At 41.5% G+C, this 21,080-nt stretch overlaps 1 protein-coding gene across 4 annotated transcripts in view; it reads right to left on the bottom strand.

Moving 5' to 3' along the window:
- MYSM1 (Myb like, SWIRM and MPN domains 1) overlaps window positions 1–7,330 on the bottom strand; it is a 45,353-nt gene extending 38,023 nt beyond the window's left edge. For all 4 annotated transcript variants that reach the window (XM_016919456.3, XM_513441.8, XM_063801453.1 and 1 more), the window contains exons 1-3: window positions 7,206–7,330; window positions 2,323–2,401; window positions 57–127 (exon numbers count right to left, since the gene is read on the bottom strand). In XM_016919456.3, the coding sequence (XP_016774945.1) occupies window positions 57–127; window positions 2,323–2,401; window positions 7,206–7,273 (218 nt within the window). In that variant the 5' untranslated portion in view covers window positions 7,274–7,330. The remainder of the gene's footprint in view (window positions 1–56; window positions 128–2,322; window positions 2,402–7,205) is intronic.
- Window positions 7,331–21,080: the final 13,750 nt, after the last annotated feature.

Raw genomic sequence — 21,080 nt, 5'->3', positions numbered from 1 at the left:
TTTATAGATTTTTTCACCCTGAAACCTGTACTTTCCTCATAATCATTAAAGGATACTCTTCTTCCAACAACATTTTCTCAATAACAGCTCTGTTCTCTTCACTGATGGTGTTATCCAAGGTCCAAGGCTATTAAAAAAGAGAATATATTTGTCTTTTTATTTATTGCTTTTTGAAATTATCTTGTTTTGGTAAAGAAAAATACATGTTATAATGATTACAAATGACAGTCACCATTTACTGAGCACACAGACATATTTTTGATTACCACAGTAACATTGAGATAGGCATTAATACTTTACAGAAGCAACCACAGCACTACTAGCATTTTAAGTGGAAGAGCAGAGACTTTACACCTGAGTCTGTTGGATTCCCAGGCTCATGCTCCTGCCCAGGATGAGGTAATAATCGCCATTCAAAAAAGGAATCGTTTTTTAGGCATCAGACACTCTGTTAAGACACTTAACCTCTTTCCAAAACTCACCACTAACTCTCCTTTTTCCTCAGTTACAATCTCCATGATCCCACTCATTTTCAACGCTCCAAGTTAAGTATTTTCAGCTCATATCTCTTCTTCAAGCTCTAGTCCATGATACCCAACAGCCCATCCAAGATTTCTACTTGGATATCTAATTGGCTTCTAGAACTTAACATATCTAAAACAGAACTCACCATCACTTATCTCCACCTGCTTCTCCCTCTGCATTCCCAACTCTACGAAAGGCACTATTACTAAGTTATTCCATGTAGAAATTCAGGAATCATTGTGGATTCTTTCCTTTTCCTTTGATGCCCATATCCAATCTATCAACCAGTTCTACCTCCAAAATATAATTCAAATCTATCTATTCTATCTCTTCTGCTACTACCTCAGGCCAAGTCCCAATCATCAAATCTTGCTTCCATTACCGTGAATGTTTCCTAACTGGTCCCTTTAACTCCACTCTTACTTCCCTCCAATCTTTACCACAGTACCCAAAATTAATTTTATAAAAATAAATTTGCTAATCTCTATTAAATCTATATGAAATGTTTCAATGATGTCCCAGTTCCTTTAAAACAAAATGTAAACCCTTTAGCATAATCCGACTCATAAGTCCTGCATGACAGAACTCTAGCCTGCCTCTCCAACCTTGCCACATGCTGCCACTCCTCCCTTTCCCAGCATATTCTAGACACTGGCCTTCAACCAGAGCTTCTGTAGTTGCTGTTCCTTCTGCATATAATTTTATTTTAACTGTTCACATATCTACCCTTTTTCCCATCATTTTCAACTTAAATCTCACCTCCTCTGAGATTCCCTCACTGACAATTTAATCTAAACTAGGTTTCCCACTCTGGTACTCTCATTCAGCATCTTGCTTATTTCCTTCAAAATCTATTATTAGTTTGTCTACCTGTTTATTATCTAACTCCCTCTTAGAAAATAAACTTCTTGAGAGCAGGAACACGTCTGTCTTCATTGTAGTCGTATTCTCCAAGCCTGACCTACTGACTGGCACAGAATAAGTACTCAATAAATAACTACTACATGGCCGGGCGCGGTGGCTCACGCCTGTAATCCCACCACTTTGGGAGGCTGAGGCGGGCGGATCATGAGGTCAAGAGATCAAGGTCAGCTTGGCCAACATGGTGAAACCCCGATTCTATGAAAAATACAAAAATTAGCTGGGCGGGGTGGCACACGCCTGTAGTCCCAGCTACTCGGGAGGCTGAGGCAGGAGAATCACTTGAATGCGGGAGGCAGAGGTTGCAGTGAGCCGAGATCACGAAACTGCAGTCCAGCCTGGTGACAAAGAGACTCCATCTCAAAAAAAAAAAAAAAGTAACTACTACATCAAGAAATAAGCCCTGTGACAATCCCATTTTTTTTTTCTCTTTGAGACCGGGTCTCATTCTGTTGCCCAGGTTGGAGAGCAGTGGCACAATCAGAGCTCACTGCAATCTCAAACTCCTGGGCTCAAGGAATTCTCCTGCCTTGGCTTCTCAAAGCACTGGGATTATAGGCAGGAGCCACCTTGCCCACCTACCACTTTTTTAGGTGTAAAGAAACTGAAGTTCACAAATTTGAGAAGTGGTAGAGCAAAGACCTGTACCTAAATCTAGCTGGCTCCAAACCTGTTTCTCAACAGGCCATTTTTCAATGTCAAAAGAAAGAGGTTTCTATTTTTAAAGTAAAAAAAAAAATCTAAATTTCTAAAAAAGAAAAATATTACATCTGTGATAGTTGAGAACTAGCACTAAGTTTAAAAAAAAAAAAAGAAGAAGCACTCTAGGCAATAAATAACAGCTTAATGCACCTGATATTTTTATAAAATACTTACAATAAGGCCATTCTCTGTTCTCCAAGATGAATCAAGATAGTGATCTTTTTGTAAAACTGATGCTGTGTTTTCACCACTTCTGTAATAATTAAGAAAATGAGTATATAAGTGAAAATCATATTAGTTAATGAATGTAACTTACACAGCACAGAAGCCAGCAGGTAGTAAGGGAACTAAGCAAATACTTAGTTCCCTTCTCCCCTTAACAAACAGATGTAACATTGTGGAAATGCCTGCTCTACCTCTTTGGCCTGTGAAACACATGGTAGTGCTAAGCTACCCCATCTCAATTGTGAAACATCAAGTCTGACTGCTCACTTCTTTTGGTTCTCGAGAATAAACAATCTCATGAGGAAAACAATACCCCAAAGCAGCAATCACAACATGCTCTGTGACTTGAACCAACAATGCAGTTTCAGCTGATTAGTACCAGTACCCATGTGTATACAGGAATTCAACTTTGTGATTAAACCTTTTAGCTGTATCTAAATTATAAAAACCACCATCAATAGCACCACCTATAAAATGAAAGAAAAAAAAAAAACTAGATGAGAGAACCAAAACAGAAAATACTCAAAGGACAGCACAGTGAATAGATAAGAAAAATGTGGTTTTAATAACAACTCATATAATTTAAAAAATTAATTTGATTTGGACGCTTTTCAACGTCCATGGGAGATCAAACTTTTTAAATTATCTCACTCTTTTCATTAAGCTCCTAAGAGCTCTTTAAAGTTACATTGTTTACCCCATATTTGAAAAGGCTGAGTAAGTTTTGGGGGGCTCAATCCATGATATAAATTTAATATTTTGCTTAGTTATTGACTTTTTCTAGACCTCGTCTAGTGATAAGAATTTTCCATCTCTAACACTGCAAAAACCTTTCAACAGGCTTATAAATCTGAATCTTTAATTAGGCAGTAGTTATAATAAATTGTGGGGCTAATGAACTATTCTCTAAAAGCAATCATTTCTCTCAACTGTTGATGGTAAATAGATTTAATCTTAAATGTCAACTATGATCTGGAAGAGGCTACCAGGAAGGGTAAATAAAGGATTCTGAGACTTTTATCAGCTCAAAGAAACCTTTGCTCAAATGACTAGGTCTGCCAAGAGTTCAGAAAATAGAACCACTATCATTTCAAGTTCACTGTAGAAATCTTTTTATTCCTCAATAAGAAGAATCAGCAACACTCATACTCTGGTAGCTACTTCTGGATCTCTACCTGAATCTCCATAGGTACCACATATTAGCATGTTTAAAGCTTGAAATCACCTTTCCTCCCAAATCTGCTACTCTTCCATTGTTCACCATCTCACTCAGTGACACCACCATCTCAGTAGTCATCCAAGCCAGAAATCCAAGCCTGCCCATTTTCTTCACAACCCCCATTTAATCTGCCCTAATTCTGTTGTTTCTCCCATTTTCCAAATCCAGTCCTTCCAGTATTTTCATACTACCTCTGAGGTCCTGTAGTTTCCAATCTTATATAATTTTCCTGCATAAATGTAAAAGATAAAGCTGACAAACCATTCACCTCCCCTCCTTTATCTTTCTCCACCCATCTCCATCTGACATATATACAGGATTGCTGTCTATGTCATCTAACAAGAATGTTCTATGAGAGCACAGACTTGGTTTTGATACACTGTTGTATATCAGTGCATGGCATGTAGAAGGTAGTCAATCAAAATTTGTTGGACTAAATGAACAAGGTAGGTAGGGCGTGGATCACTCAGATCTCTGGTAGTTAAAGAATGAGGATTTTATCAAAAAACCAACTGGGGAGTAAAGAGAATAACATGATCAGATCTGGATATAAGAAAGATTACTCTGACTTCAGACTAGAACAGAATGGGGCCAAGGAGACAAGGAGCAGTTAAGAGGGAGAGATTTTAAAAATATAGAGAAAGGTGACAATAACTTATAGCTACAGGACAATGTGAACAGGAAGAAGTGAATACAGTTGAGAAGATATTTAGACAGAATCAACAGCCCTAAATAACTGATAGGGTAGAGGAGTAGAAGGAGGGAGGTAAGGAATGATGAAGTTTAGGTCTGTGCTTTGGGTGACTGGGTGTGTGTAGGTGCCATTTACTAAACTAGGGTACAGTGAAGAGGCAGATCTGATGGGGAAAATTTATAAGGTGAAACTGAGGTGCTTGTGAGACATCCAAGTACAGATAGATTCAGAGAACTGGATAAATGGATCTGTCACTTAAGAGAGAGATCTGGGTTGGTAACAGATTCGGGAAACATCAGCTGGCAGGTCAAAAATGGTTTAACACTGGTAAAATTTCATATGGTTCAACCTAACAAAGAGAAGTTGAAGTCTTAAGAGGGACAGTGTGGTCAGTGAATCAAAGTCCAATGAGAAAACTCCTTGCAACACTAGGAGTAAAGAACATAAGAAAAGGAGAATGAGAAAGAATGGTAGAAGTAGAAGAGAAACCAAAAAAAATATTTTTTTTTTTGAGACGGAGTTTCGCTCTTGTTGCCCAGGCTGGAGGGCAATGGCGTGATCTCAGCTCACTGCAACCTTCGCCTCCCAGGGTCAAGCAATTCTCCTGCCTCAGCCTCCCTAGTAGCTGCAATTACAGGCACGTGCCACCACGCCTGGCTAAGTTTGTATTTTTAGTAGAGATGGGGTTTCTCCATGTTGGTCAGGCTGATCTCGAACTCCCAACCTCAGGTGATCCGCCCGCCTTGGCCTCCCAAAGTGCTGGGATTACAGGCATGAGCCACCGCGCCCAGCCAACCCAAAAGTTTCAATACCATCTTCTAACTTTGACATCTAGCACTTACCAAGTGCTTAAAAGTGTCTATTAAATTAATTCTCAACAGTTTCACAGATGCTATAATATCAACTGTAACTACATACTTCAGAGAGTACCATCACACTAAATTCCATATGGTTGGAGCTCCAACACCACTGGACACTATTTATCAGACTATATATATATATATATATGTATATTTTTTTTTTTTTTTTTTTTTTTTGAGACAGAGTCTCGCTCTGTTGCCCAGGCTGGAGTGCGGTGGCGTGATCTCCGCTCACTGCAAGCTCTGCCTCCCGGGTTCACGCCATTCTCCTGCCTCAGCCTCCCAAGTACCTGGGACTACAGGCGCCCACCACCACGCCCAGCTAATTTTTTGTATTTTTAGTAGAGATGGGGTTTCACTGTGTTAGCAAGGATGGTCTCGATCTCCTGACCTCGTGATCTGCCCGCCTCGGTCTCCCAAAGTGCTGGGATTACAGGCGTGAGCCACCACGCCTGGCCCAGAATATAATATTAATGATACTCCTTGGGGTTGTATAAGACAATAATTGTAACCATCATCAGGAACCAATAACCTTTGTAATCCTGCTTGTTACCACAAGTGCCACCAGTAGACCTAGGCCTCAACTAAAATAGGAAGAAAGAGAAAAGGGGGAAAAATGAAACACAATCAGAAAAATTAAGATAAATCTATGGAAGAAGCATACATCCAATGCCCTCAGGTGACCAATCTTCAGTGTTTCCAAGGCCAGCTCATTTCTTTCTAGACTGCAGATAAGTATCCCTGCCAACCTATTTCATTAACTTGCTGCGAAAAGTAAATTAAATCAAACATGCAAAAGCACTTGGTCAAGATTTAAACACTAAATGAATGTCAACAAGTATTGTTATTCAGGGCTCCCTACTCATCTGCAAAGCTTTGAGGGACAATGACCATATAAGTTTAATTACCCCTCACGTCTTTATAGGGCTTTAGAGTTCATGATACACTTCTAAACACACTATCTTAGTGCCTCAAGTGCTGGGTTAGTACTTCTCCCCAGTTCACAGAGGCCCTAATATTAGGCTGAACTACATGAAATTGCCGCTTTATAGAACAAAAATGGTCTAAATATTAGCAATTTCATATGGTTCAAGCTAATACAGTTCTAAGGAAATTGTACATAATTATAAACAACATAGCTGGCTGACTTTAGAACTCAGACTTTCTGATTCCTGGCTAGTCTAGGACTCTTCATGACTAAAAGGAGACTCATTTTTGATTCAGAAAGCAAGGAGTCAAAGGAGGTTCTGTGTCAAATCACACTGGGCTGTTTGTTCTGCTGGAACAGGTATTTTTAAAAATGTGATCCCTTACTGGATTCTCACAGTACTGTCCCCGAGGGTAACAGGATGGTAAAGAATACATTCAGAGGGCACCTACCGTATGCTAAAGCATATCTCATAATCATTTCATTTGATCCTCCCAATTTCATGAAGTACATATCATGACTCTCAGTTTAAATATGAGCAGTCTGAGGCTCAGACAAGTTAAGTGTCTTGCCCAAGGTCACATTGCTATTAACTGGTAGGGCGAGCAAATGCAGAAGGAAAACCCAGAACTGTCCAACTCTAAAACCTGGCCCATTTAAGTCAACCTGCTTCTCGGGAAGTTTTACAACTATCCCCATGTGGAAGAAGGGATGAAACGACTCGCCCAAGGTCACACGGCTAGCGAGCCATAGAACAAGAGTCCCTGACCTCAGGTCTCGTCCGTAGCCGCTCTTGTTCTAGTTACTGTCGATGAGATCCTGAAAAGGAGGGAACGGAAGAAGGAATCTAAATGTAAATCAAACGCAATGTGGTAGGCGAAATCGGTGCCCTCACAGCATCCGGCAAAAGGTGAAAGCGACACAGGAGTACCTGAGCTCCAGGTAACCGCCCTGCACGCTGGGCTTGGGACAAGCCGGCGGGCGCGGTGCCTCCCAGGCCAACAAGAGACCCTGGCCCAGGGGACAGTCTTCTGTTCCCTTTTCCCTTGCCGGACCTGCAGCTTTCCCAGGGCCCACTCCTTCAATCCACTCCCCTCTCCGCCCCAGAGAGATCCGGTCTCTAAGCCTCACCCTGGCTGTGCCCCCGCCGCCGCTACCACGTCCCCTTCGATATCCACATCCGCCTCTTCAGCCGCCATGATGGGACCTGACCCCGTCCGTCCTCCCGAGAGATCCCGCGAGACGAAGATGGCCCGGGGGCAGGGCCTAACGCGTCACGGGGCGGGATTGAAGCGTCGTCCGGCCCCTCCCGTGCCGGGAGGCGGGGTTTCCAGAGCAAAGGCGCCCCCAGAGGCCTGGGGCTTGGTCCTTTCTAACCTGTTGACATGTAGAGACCTTGGGAAGTGGCCCATGCCTGAGCTTTTTTTTTTTTGAGACGGAGTTTCACTCTTGTTGCCCAGGCTTGGGTGCAATGGCGCGATCTCAGCTCACTGCAACCTCCACCTCCCGGGTTCAAGCGATTCTCCTGCCTCAGCCTCCCAAGTAGCTGGGATTACAGGCATGCGCCACCACGCCCGGCTAATTTTTGTATTTTTAGTAGATACAGGGTTTCACCATGTTGCCCAGCTGGTCTCGAACTCCCGACCTCAGGTGATCCGCCCGCCTCGGCCTCCCAAAGCTCTGAGATTACAGGCGTGAGCCACCGCGCCCGGGCCCTCCTGAGCTTTTAAGAGCTTCTGTTCTTGCACACATTCTTTGGGACCTCACTGCTCTCACTGATAAAATGGAGATAACAGCAATATCTTTCTGGACTGATGAAAAAGTCAAGCTAGACCCACTTTGTGAACTGAAGGTTGCATACCTGCTGGTTATTTAAGTCTCTCTCCTTGTTTTTTAAAGAAAAGGGTCGTGCAGCACTTACGTGAAGTCGTTCAGCATTTCACCTAAGTGCTGAACAACTTTTATTTTAAAATTCAACAAATATTTAAGAATATAACTTATGATTGTGTAATTTATTTTGTAGACGTCTTTGCAATTTAAAAATCACGCTCATGACCATTAATCCTTACAGTATCCCAGTGAGGTAGGCAGAGCTAATATCACCAGTTATACTTTACAGGTGAGGTAACTGAGGCCTGAAGAGCTGAAATGACTGTCCAAGGACAGGTATCTTCAAAGACAGAGCCAGGAATAGAATCCAGGCTTTGTTGACTCTCTACTGAGTGCTCACCATGTAACAATCATGTTGTTAGAAATTGAAGGATAAACACCACTTCTGTCTAGTTTATAGTTTCTCAAGAAATTAGATACTGACAGCCAGATGCGGTGGCTCACACCTGTAATCCCAGCACTTTGGGAGGCCAGGGAGGGTGGATCACAAGGTCAGGAGTTCGAGACCAGCCTGACCAACATGGTGAAACCCCGTTTCTACTAAAAATACAAAAATTAGCTGGGCGTAGTGGTGGGCACCTGTATTCCCAGCTACTCAGGAGGCTGAGGCGCAAGAATCACTTGAACCCAGGAGGCAGAGGTTGCAGTGAGCCGAGATCACACCATTGCATTCCAGCCTGGGTGACAGAGCGGGACTCCATCTCAAAAAAAAAAAGAAAAAAAAAAAACCCTTCTGCATTCCCCTGCCTTAGCAGTTATCACTCACACCTTGTAATTTTTCATCCGTCTGCCTTCTGCACTGGACTGTGAATTCCTTAAGGACAAAGACCACGTCTGCTAGTCCTTACACTACCAATATTCAGCATAGTGACACATAGCAGGTGCTCAATAAATATTGAACAGAGGAATGAATGAATGAATTAATTAATTAAATGACCTCACTTCTCACACTATTCCCAATTTGTCCCATCTCACCTTTGTTCTCAGGCTGCACTCTGAATATGATGGCAAAAGATGGAGAGAAAGAATTGTAAAGAGGGAGAGCCCAGTTCAGAAACCAAACACTGCTAGGGCCCATTCTCAGGCCACCATAGGAGTGCTGCTTCTGTTGTCAGTGGGCTTATCCAGTAACCAGTCCCACTGGTAACACCATGCCTGGAACAGAGTAGGCCCTTAAAGATGTCTGTTGAATTTAATTTAGAGCAAAATTAGGGTTTCTTAAAAAGATGTAATGGGCTGGCCGGGTGCGGTGGCTCACACCTGTAATCCCAGCACTTTGGGAGGCCAAGGCGGGTGGATTACCAGGTCAGGAGATTGAGACCATCCTGGCTAACACAGTGAAACCCCGTCTGTACTAAAAATACAAAAGATTAGCTGGGCGTGTTGGTGGGCACCTGTAGTCCCAAGTACTCGGGAGGCTGAGGCAGGAGAATGGCGTGAACCCAGGAGGCGGAGCTTGCAGTGAGCGGAGATCGCGCCACCACACTCCAGCCTGGGCGACAGAGCCAGAATCCGTCTCAAAAAAAAAAAAAAAAAGATGTAATGGGCTAAATCATCAAAACAAATGTAAAATGGTATGCTTTTCACTGATTTTACATAGCAGGCAGGGATGGGGACCCTGGCAGGGCTGTCTGGATATACATGATATCAAATGAGAATGGTGCTTTCTAGAGCATAATGCAGAATACCATGTGAACAGCATCTCTGGCAATGCAGAAGCAAAAATGTTTCTGGTCCAGTGCCAGATATCAGTAGGCATTAAAATATATGTGGAAGGAAAGGCCTGTAGAGAATTCAGACTTGCCCAATTCGTCTCAAAACCCCCATGAACAGAGACACTAGCATAAAGCTTTCCCGTACACACCCCACACCCTGCACTGGGTCCACTGGCTTTATGTGAAACTGGCTCGTAAGGGTCTAGGTCTAACTCCTTCCAACAGGATAGAGCTATGAGCTCACATGCAGATGAACTCCAGAGGCCTGGTCTACTATTTAAAATTCCCTCTAATCCTGCAACCCTAGGACTTGTTGAAAGACTCATTTCTCACCAAGTAGTTTGAAAGCAGAATGAATAATTTGGAATTAGTGTTTCATGAAACTTGTAGCATTCCTACTGTGCTTGGTACTGATGCATTGAATGGGATTGACTCAGTGTCTGCCCTCATAAAATCAATCAAATGTGCAATTTCAGGCCAGGCACTGTGGCTTATTCCTACAATCTCAACAGTTTGGAAGGCTGAGGTGGGAGGATTGCTTGAGCCCAGGAGTTTAAGTCCAGCCTGAGCAGCATAGTGACACCCTGTTTCTATAAAAAAATAAAATGAAACAATTAGCCGGGTGCAGTGGTGCATGCTAGTAGTCCCAGCTACTCAGGGTGGGGTGTGGGAAGGCTGAGGTAGGAAGATCACTTGAGCCTAAGAAGTAAAGCTCTCTAGCACAGGCAAGAGTGAGACCCTGTCTTAAAAAAAAAAAAAAAAAGGGGCCGGGCGCGGTGGCTCACGCCTATAATCCCAACACTTTGGGAGGCCGAGGCGGGCAGATCACGAGGTCAAGAGATCAAGACCATCCTGGCCAACATGGTGAAACCCTGTCTCTATTAAAAGTATAAAAATTAGCTGGGCGTGGTGGCGGGTGCCTGTAGTCCCAGCTACTCGGGAGGCTGAGGCAGGAGAATTGCTTGAACCCGGGAGGCGGAGGTTGCAGTGAGCCAAGATCACGCCATTGCACTCTAGCCTGGGCGACAGAGCGAGACACCATCTCAAAAAAAAAAAAAAAAAAGGCAATTTCACAACAATGTAACAAGCTCCATGTCCATGTCTGCATGTCTACATGTCCCTGTAGCTCCACGTCTGCTACAGATGTGTGCTAAAACAGTAATAATCATAATAATAAGCTTCATGATAGAGAACCTACAAACTGCTGTGGGATCTCCGAAGAGGGGCACTTAGCCCAGGATGAACCCTCTCCTTTACTGTACTTCTGAGGAAAACGTGGGTCAGTCAAAATTTGAAAGTACTGTCAGGCCTCTGAGCCCAAGCTAAGCTATCATATCCCCTGTGACCTGCACGCATACATCCAGATGGCCTGAAGCAACTGAAGAGCCACAGAAGAAGTGAAAATAGCCTTAACTGATGACATTCCACCATCGTGATTTATTTCTACCCCAACTGATCAACGTACTTTGTAATCTCCCCCACCGTTAAGAAGGTTCTTTATAATCTCCCCCACACTTAAGAAGGTTCTTTGTAATTCTCCCCACCCTTGAAAATGTACTTTGTGAGATCCAACCCCTGCCCCCAAAACATTGCTCTTAACTCCACCGCCTATCCCAAAACCTAAAAGAACTAATGATAATCCCACCACCCTTTGCTGACTCTCTTTTCGGACTCAGCCCGCCTGCACCCAGGTGAAATAAACAGCCTTGTTGCTGACACAAAGTCTGTTTGGTGGTCTCTTCACACGGACGCGTCAGACAAGTACCACTTTAGACCGTGGGAAATACAAAATAAAAACCCCTGTTTCTAACTTAAAGAAAGAAGCAATGGAAAAATACTAGAGGGCATAGTGCAATGCTGGGCACTCACACAGAGCCAGGAATAGTGTCTGCTCCCACTGGCCAGACTGAAAAAACCTCATGATTCGGGTAGACAATCTGAAGGGTGTGAAAGGAAAATAAACCTCGGTACCCCAAAATCACTAAGCCCAGGAAAAAGTCAAGCTGGGAACTATGTCAGGCAAACCTGCCTCCCACTTTATTCCTAAGTAAGATAGCTGCAAAGATTTTAAAAAAAAAAAAAAGAGCTACATATCTCCTTCACAATTTGCGCACAAGGAAATTCCTTGTGGACCTCAAGATCTTTACCCAAAACAGTTCTGTTGAATTTCACCCTGGCAATGTAAATTGATAGCTCATCTTCATAGGTGGGACAGAAAGTCACCCTCTGCTCACCTGAGACAAAGGTATATCTGATTGCTTCCTCTGCCCTATTGTTAATGTAAAAATGCAGATTCACTGAGCCAGTCTATGTAAAAATGCAGATTCATTGAGCCAGTCTAAATTGTGTATTCAGTGAAAGGCTGAGCTCATTTAAAAGTGGGAATTGAGCTCGTTCAAAAGAATGCAATCTTTTGTTTCTTATCTACCTAAGACCTGGAAGACCCCTCCCCCACCATGGCTGTCACAACTTCCAGACACATATTGATTGATGTCTCATGTCTCCCTAAATGTATAAAAGCAAGCTGTACCCCAACCACCTTGGGCACATGTTGTCAGGACATCCTGAGGCTGTGTCACAGGTGCGTCCTTAAACTCAGCAATATAAATTTTCTAAATTGATTGAGACAGATAATGTTGGATTCACAAAGGTATTGCCCAAGTAGTGGAGAATGCTTAGCTCTGGGTGAAGCACTGTTCTGCCACTGCCTAACAAATCTTAAGGACAAGACCTAAAAGGATCAAATTGTTTCCTGGTAACTTCACTGCATACCCCTTTTCTCCTAAAAGTACAAGGATATTTATAGGGATACAAAAATAGCTAGCACTAAACAAGGTAAAATTCACAATGCCTGGCATCCCAATACCAGGCATGCAAAGAAGTAGGAAAATACGACGCATAATGAGGGGAAAAAAAATCCACTGAAACCCACCCAGTAGTGGCACAGATGTTAGAATTACTACACTGGGACATTAAGACAGTTTTTTTTTTTTTTTTTTTTTTTTTTTTTTAGATGGAGTCTCACTCTGTCGCCCAGGCTGGAGTGCAGTGGCGTGATCTTGGCTCACTGCAACCTCTGATTCCGAGGTTCAAGCGATTCTCCTACCTCAGCCTCCCGAGTAGCTGGGATTATAGGTGCCTGCCACCACACCCAGCTAAGTTTTCTATTTTTAGTAGAGATGGGGTTTCACTGTGTTGGCCAGGCTGGTCTTGAACTCCTGACCTCAGGTGATCCGCCCACCTCAGACTCCCAAAGTGCTAGGATTACAGGCATAAGCCACCTTGCCCGGCCTAAAATACTTACTATAACTGTGTTCTATATGTTCAAAAAGTTAAATAGAGACATGGAAAATACAAAAAGAATGAAATTGTTCTTCTAGAGATGAAAACTACAATGCCTGAGATGAAAATACACTGGATGGGACTAATGGCAGAGTAGACGTTGTGGAAGAAAGGATTCGTGAACTTGAACACGTAACAAAATTAACAATCCAAAATTAAACACATGGAGAAATAAATAATATTAAAAATAAACAGAGAATCTCTGATCTATAGGATAAATTCAGGCTTCCTCGTATATATGCAATTGGAGTCTCTGAAAAGCAGAGGGTGGGGAGGTCAGGAAAAATGTTTAAAGAAATGACTAAAAAAATTTTCAAATTTGAGGAAAACTACAAACTCATAGATCCTGAAAACTCAAGGAACCCCAAGCAGGAAAAAAATAAAAATGAAGAAAGAAAACCATACTATGGCCTATCATAATCAAATTCTCAAAACCAGTAACAAAGAGAAAACCTTACCAGAGGAAAAAAGGTAGCCAGGAGCGGTGGCTCACGCCTGTAATCCCAGCACTTTGGGAGACCGAGGCAGGCAGACCACGAGGTCAAGAGATTGAGACCATTCTGGCCAACGTGGTAAAACTCTGTCTCTACTGAAAATACAAAAATTAGCCAGGCGTGGTGGTGCGTGCCTGTAGTCCCAGCTACTCGGGAGGCTGAGGCAGGAGAATGGCGTGAACCCGGGAGGTGGAGGTTGCAGTGAGCTGAGATCACGCCACCACACTCCAGCCTGGGCGACAGAGCCAGACTCCGTCTCAAAAAAAAAAAAAAAAAAGAAAGAAAGAAAGAAAGAAAGAAAAAAAGGCACATTACCTATAGAGGGAAAAAGATAAGAGTGACAGCAAATTTCATGTTGAGGAGAATGGAAGCAAGAAGAGGGTAAAGCAACATCTTTAAAGTACTGAAAGGAAAAAACAAATCAGCCACATGTGAATTCTATACCTCATTAAAAATATCTTTCAAAAATGAAGACAAAGTAAGGGCTTTTTAAAGATATGCAACATCTGAAAGAGTTCATTCTCAATCTACCTATACTACAAGAAATGTTGAAGGACATCTTTCAGGCAGAAGGAAATGTTATGAGATGGAAATCTAGATCTACATAAAAGAAGAGAATAGGGAATTAGGTAACTACATGAGTACATATATAAGATTTTTTTCCTAATATTTAAATCTCTTTAAAAGAGAATTGACTGTTTAAACATAAATAACATAGTGTGAGATTTATAACATATATATGTCATAAATTATATATATACTTATATGGACTGTTCATACTGATGTGAGCTTTGTGGCAGTTAAGATTCTAAAAGCAAGGAACAATTTGACTGTATGCAACAGTAATGTGAGGTCCAGGAAGGAAGAAATTGCAAGGAAGAAATTACAATGCTATATTGTAAAGTTCGCATACTATACAAGTAGTGATATAATATAACTTAAATGAGCTATTATTGTGATATGTTAAAAATATGTAGTATAGCCAGGTGCGGTGGCTCATGCCTGTACTCTCAGCACTTTGGGAGGCTGAGACAGGTGGATCACAAGGTCAGGAGATCGAGACCATCCTGGCTAACCGGGTGAAACCCTGTCTCTACTAAAAATACAAAAAATTAGCCAGGCGTGGTGGCTGGTGCCTGTAGTCCCAGCTACTGGGGAGGCTGAGGCAGGAGAATGGCATGAACTCGGGAGGTGGAGCTTGCAGTGAGCCAAGATCGCGCCACTGCACTCCAGCCTGGGCGACAGAGCGAGACTCCAGCTCAAAAAAAAAAAAAAAAAAAAAGTAGTATAAACACTAATACAATCAGTAAAATAAAACAAAGTTTGAATGTTAACCATAAAAACATATTAATATATTAATTACTTCTATTGTTATTTTTTAAAGCAATAAAAAGGGGTTCGGAGGGGTTGCTAACTTGCTAAAGGACATAGAACTAGGAATCAATGGAGCAGGAATTCAAACCAAAGCCAATTTCAAAGCATAAAAACATATTAATATATTACTTCTATTATTATTTTTTAAAGCAATAAAAAGGGGTTGGGAGGGGTTGCTAACTTGCTAAAGGACATAGAACTAGGAATTAATGGAGCAGGAGTTCAAACCAAAGCCAATTTCAAAGCTAATGTTATTTTTTCCCACACCAGACTGTCGTGTGTGTGTGTGTGTGTGTGTGTGTGTGTATGTATGTGTGTGTGTGTCCGTGTGTGTGTGTGTGTGTATAAACAATTTTTCGGCTCTTAGGTCTGTAGAGAGTTGACCCTCAGAACTTGTGAATACAAAACAACAGATTGTCTTCAGAGTTAAAAGGTGAGATCACCTCATCAGAGCAGAGCTATCCAAGTAAACAAATAAACGGAAAGACATTCAGGCCCAAATGAATTCACACGTCTAAGTTCACAGTGGTAAATGCTGTCAATGCACTTCCAAGCAATGTCCAAGGAGTAGGAAGCTGTAGTGTTACAAATTTCTGGTTCTAGTGTGGAGGAAGATTCTAATATTTTCCATCCCATTAGCCAGACCACCTATACTATGACAAGATAAACTCTGTGAAAGGATGGACTTTGTTTTGTTTATTTCTTCATTCCTACGGTCCACAGCAGTGCTGGCTGTATAGTGGGCACTCAATAAATATTTGTTGAATAAATGGTTCCAGAACGCCATGACTAATAGCATGAATCCATTACACTGGAAATATACATTATTGTTAACTATAGCTACCTACTCTGATATTGAACATTAGAGTTTATTCCCTCTGTCTAACTGGATGTTTGTACCTATTGACCAACCTCTCTTCATCTCCCTGCCCCACATACCTGTCTATAGGCTTTTTAAGTATGCTCCAGGCAACCTTCCCACTTTATACCTAGTCACATCACTTTTTACTAATTTTGTACACAGAACCAAGGGCAAAATGCCAAATCCAAGTGAGGTACCTCCACAGTTTAACATTATGTTAAAAGGAACGTTTTCAGATGATCATACATTTTTCTCATCAAAATGAACTTTTTATTCCTAGTCCCCTTAAAAAGAGAATTGTATATTTAAAAATACATAACACTTACATAGGAAAGAACATTTTTATGCTTTATGGTACTCTGCTTTCCTGCAAACTGAATTAATGTCAGAATAATTTTAGACTGGAAGAGGAGGAAGAAGAGTTATAAACAGAAAGGGAGGGTCAGGGCTAATATGATCACCTGTCCTATCCCAGATATTGTGTAAGGCAGAATCTTCCTTGGACCTCCCAGGAATCCTGCCAAGTAAGTAGTATTGCCCCCATTTTAGAGGTGAGGATAACAAGATTCAGAGAGTTACCACAGCTGGTAACTATCAGAGCTGGGACTCCTACCCAAGTCTTTCTGACTCTACATTTACTGTATTATATTTTCATACTACAACGGAAAGAATATGGTATTTTGCAATATTATGTGAGCTGGTATTTTCTCATTTTGTTTAAGAATAAATTATAAGTGGACAATTTTCTGATTTGTTCAAGGTGCTTCATCTAGAAATAAGTAGAAAGTATATTTTAAAGGTTGGAACTTTGTCTTCAGTTTTACAAGTTCCTTTTCTGCCACCATCAATACATTCTATTTCCTTTGTTGATCCTAAAACAAAATTAACAGGAGATGTCATACTGTAAATCCTCATGGATGTTGTTAGAGGAACATTCAGTCAATAAAGGGTCTGTCTCATATTTCTACTACATTATGTTTGAATCCATTGGGAAGGCCGCCTATTTATTTCTTGTTTTCTCCCATTTTGAGTAAAAAAAAAAAAAGATCACTGTATTTTTATTGAAAAAGCAAAGTATAATTGCAATATTAATCCATAAAAAGCTGGCATGTTAGCATTCATGCTAATTAGCTCAGATTTGCAACATGCTTTCAAAGCAGGAAGTGTCATAAAACTGCTCCTAATGTTATTATTATGTTATGATCCAAACTGTCAGCTAAATGATTGCCAGGGATTCAAAGAGTTTTCATTTTAAAAATACAATAGCTAGTGGGCAGGGAGGAAAACCACTTTATCTATATAGAGGTGAGATAATAGATGGATGCAGACATAAACTTATGGGTTACACTTGGCAGGCATTGGGTATGGCTTGAATTGTTCCAGGAAAGCAAGCTGCATTTTATTTTATTTTCCCTCCCCAATTCCCTGAAATCACATAAGGTAGCTACTGAAAAAGCTGTTCTCAATATGTTGTAAGGAAAGTCTGCCAATGCACTTCTTACATTTTAATTACAGTAATGCTATATCCATCTGACATTATCTGAAAGGGAAAGAAGGAATGCCAGCATTAATGAGCTCCTACTGTGTGCCAGGCATTTTACATACATTATTTCTTTCCAGCCAGACAACAGCCCTTTGAAGTAGATATTGTTATTTCCGTTTACAGATGTGGTAACCGAGGCTCAGAATAGTTAAGCAATTTACCCAAGGTAATGTAACTTATCATCTTTTCAATTACATCATGCAGTCTTAGGTTAGGTACCAACAGCATCATTCAGACTTACATCTTTTCTTCTCAGCAACCCCCGTGGAAAAATTATACCTCTTTCCCAATAGCTCCAGGTGGTTGGGTATGGTTGACCAGGCCTGGATCTCATGCCATTCCTGATGCCAGATGGACTCAGTTCCACGAGGGCCACATGAAAAAAGAAGGAATGGTAGCTTCCTAAGCAAAATAAGAGGGCTATTTTCAGAGAGGAGAAAAGGATGTCAGGCAGGCAGAATGACAGATGCCCACTACACTGTTCTGTGTTGTATAATTCCCCTGTGTTCCCCCAAGCCTTTAGTACAATCTGTTAACCACTGCAGACTCATGTTAGTGTTACATCGGGCAAATTACTCAACCTCTTTAGACTTCTGGTGGTTAAATGACCTATAAAATTATCTCTTCCAGGAGTAAAATTCTTTGGTCATGTTTTCATTCATTTCACAGACATTTATTGAACATTGTTATAGGCAAAACAGAAGAATGGGTGTGTGGGAATGCACATGGGTTTATGTATGGTTGGCTGGTTAGTTAAGCATGAACTACCATCAAAATATACCCTCTGCCTGACATCCCTACCACTTCCCCTACTCGCAGCCCATCCCCATTCACGGGGCTTCCTCCCTCCTGCTAAAAGTGCTGGTTCTGACTCAGCTCTGGCCTACTGTTGCCATTCTGGAACTCTGGCTCAGAGTTGCTGGATCTTCTGAGTTTTTTAAGAGAAGTCAGAAATAAAGATTAATTTGTGAAAACCAGTTTAAATTTTTTAAAGACACTGTTGAATCAAACAAACACTTAAATGGGCTACATCTGACCTGCAGTTTGTGCCGATTGGTCTGTGTCCTTCTCTCATTCCACAGGTAATGCTTCAGTGTTCTTATTTTCTGATAGATCTGTCTGGCCCACAGTTACCAGCTTCTTTTTTTTTTTTTTTTTTTGAGACAGTCTCACTGTGTCACTCAGGCTGGAATGCAGTGGTGCAATCTTGACTCAGTGCAAACTCCACCTCCCATGTTCAAGTGATTCTCCTGTCTCGGCCTCCCAAGTAGCTGGGTTACAGGTGCCTGCCACCAAGCCCAGCTAATTTTTGTATTTTTAGTAGAGTCAGAGTTTTGCCATGTTGATCAGGCTGGTCTCAAACTCCTGACCTCAGGTGATCCACCTGCCTCGGCCTCCCAAAGTGTTGGGATTACAGGCGTGAGCCACCACACCCAGCCATGAGCTTCTTAAGGGCAGGGAACACTCCTCTGTTCATTGTATCCACAGCACCTAGCACGACACACAGTAGGCACTTAATAATTGTTTGTTGAATGAGTGAAGGAATCAACTGGAAAGAATAAGGCCAGGATTTTAAAAATTAAAAACAGAAACCTTACTTTATAAACACACAATCAATGGATACTTTAGATCAGAAAAACTATGGATAGATAAGATTTTAAAAGCAACTGACAGCTTACACCCGTTAGAATGGCTACTCTCAAAAAAACAAAACAAAAAAAAGTGTTGGATAGACTGTGAAGAGATTACAACTTTTGTGCATTAGTGGCAATATAAAATAATGCAGCTACTATGGAAAATAGTATCGTGGTTCCTCAAAAAAATTAAAAATAGAATTACCATATAATCCAGCAATTCCACTTCTGGGTATATGTCCAAAAAATTGAAAGCAAGAACTTAAAGAGATATTTGTGCACCAGTGTTCACAGCAGCATTATTCACAATAGCCAAAAGGTGGAAGCAATCCAATTATCTCTTAATGGATGAAGGGATAAACAAAATGTGGCATATACATACGATGGAATATTATTTAGTCTTAAAAGGAAAGGGAATTCTGACATATGCTTCAATGTGAATAAACCCTGAGAACATTGTGCTAAGTGAAACAGCACAATCACAAAAGGGCAAGTAACGTGTGGTTCCACTTATATAAGCTACCTAGTGTTGTCAAACTCCTAGAAACAGAAAACAGAATTATGGTTCAGGGGCAGGAGTAGAGAGAAATGGGGAGTTAGTTTTAATGGTTACAGAGCTTCAGTTTTGTAAGATGAAAAGAATCCTGTGGATGATGGTGATGGTAGCATAACAATCTGACTGTGCTTAATGCCGCTGAACTGTATACTTAAAATGGATAAAGCTGATACATTTTATGTTATGGCTATTTTATCATAGTTAAAAACAAGCAAAAATAAAGACAAGAAATTGGAGCATGATTTTGATAAAAATACAAAACCTCACAGAGAAGGGGAAAATTGTTAACATAAATAGAGTCCCAAAGCCCCTTCCCATTAATGAGGGAGAGATCTATGAAGTTCTAGTGCCTGCTTAGAGTCTCTACTTTTGGGGGAAATGAAGGGCGACAGAAGGCAAATAACTAAGTTTAGGAAAACAGCTCATTCTGTATTGATTCTAAAGGACTTTTGAAGAATATAAACCTGTGCTGTCTCCCATTTCTATAGCTCATGCATGGTAGAATATATGCATATACACACACAAAAAGAATGCATGAGCACAAAACCTAGTCTAGCCCTTCTCTTTATTGTCTAGGTAGTTCCCTTTCTGCAAGAAAAGTCAGCTTTAGAGTAGTCTCCTCACTTAATATCTTTCTAACGAGCCACACCCTCCCTCCTCTGTGACCCTACAGCCACTGTGCATGCTTGTGTTAGAGTGCTCATCGCTCTGAATATCGTCTGTGGCCCTGCCTGAGTCCACACTTGCCTAGGAGCTCCTTGAAAACAAAGACTATGTCTAAGTTATTCATGCTGGCCCTTTGTAGGTGCCCAATCAGTGTTTGGGGAATGGATGACTGACACACCATCTACATTATGAAGCACATTGTTACCTCCAGAGCGTCAAGATACTCAATTCAATTTTGTAAGTGTTTATTGAGCACCCACTATGTGCCAGACACTGTTCTGGAAGTTTGGGATAAACCAATGAATAAAAATGACAAAGTTTCCTACCCTGGTGGAGCTCACATTCCTAGCAGAGGGGAAAGAAAATAAAAAAGAGACATAATAATTTAATTATACATTTATTAGAGGTGATTGAGTGCCAGAAAAAAAAAAAAAAGAAAGAAAAGGAACAGGCTAAGGAGAGAAGGAGTTTGTGGTGGTTGAGGGCTATAGGTTCTAAATAGGGAATTCAGGGTAGGCCTTATTGGAAAGGTGACATAAGGTCAGCCTTGAAAAGGTGAAAGAGTGGCTGGGCACAGTGGCTCATGTCTGTAATCACAGCACTTTGGGAGGCCGAGGTAGGTGGATCACCTGAGGTCAGGAGTTTGTGACCAGCCTGGCCAACGTGATGAAACCTTATGTCTACTAAAAATACAAAAATTAGCTGGGTGTGGTGGCACACACCTGTAGTCCCAGCTACTCGGGAGGCTGAGGCAGGAGAATTGCTTGAACCCAGGAGGCGGAGGTTGCAGTGAGCCAAGATTGCACCACTGCACTCCAGCCTGGACAACGGAGTGAGACTCTGTCACAAAAAAGAAAAGAAAAGGTGAAGGAGTTTGCCAAGCCAATGGAGTGAGACTCTGTCTCAAAGAAGAAAGAAAGAAAAGAAAAG

Source organism: Pan troglodytes, chromosome 1, assembly GCF_028858775.2.
Source record: "Pan troglodytes isolate AG18354 chromosome 1, NHGRI_mPanTro3-v2.0_pri, whole genome shotgun sequence".
In the NCBI taxonomy this organism is placed as follows: domain Eukaryota; kingdom Metazoa; phylum Chordata; class Mammalia; order Primates; family Hominidae; genus Pan; species Pan troglodytes.
The sequence above is the reverse complement of the archived record's forward strand: the minus strand, read 5'-3'. Positions and strand labels throughout refer to the sequence as shown.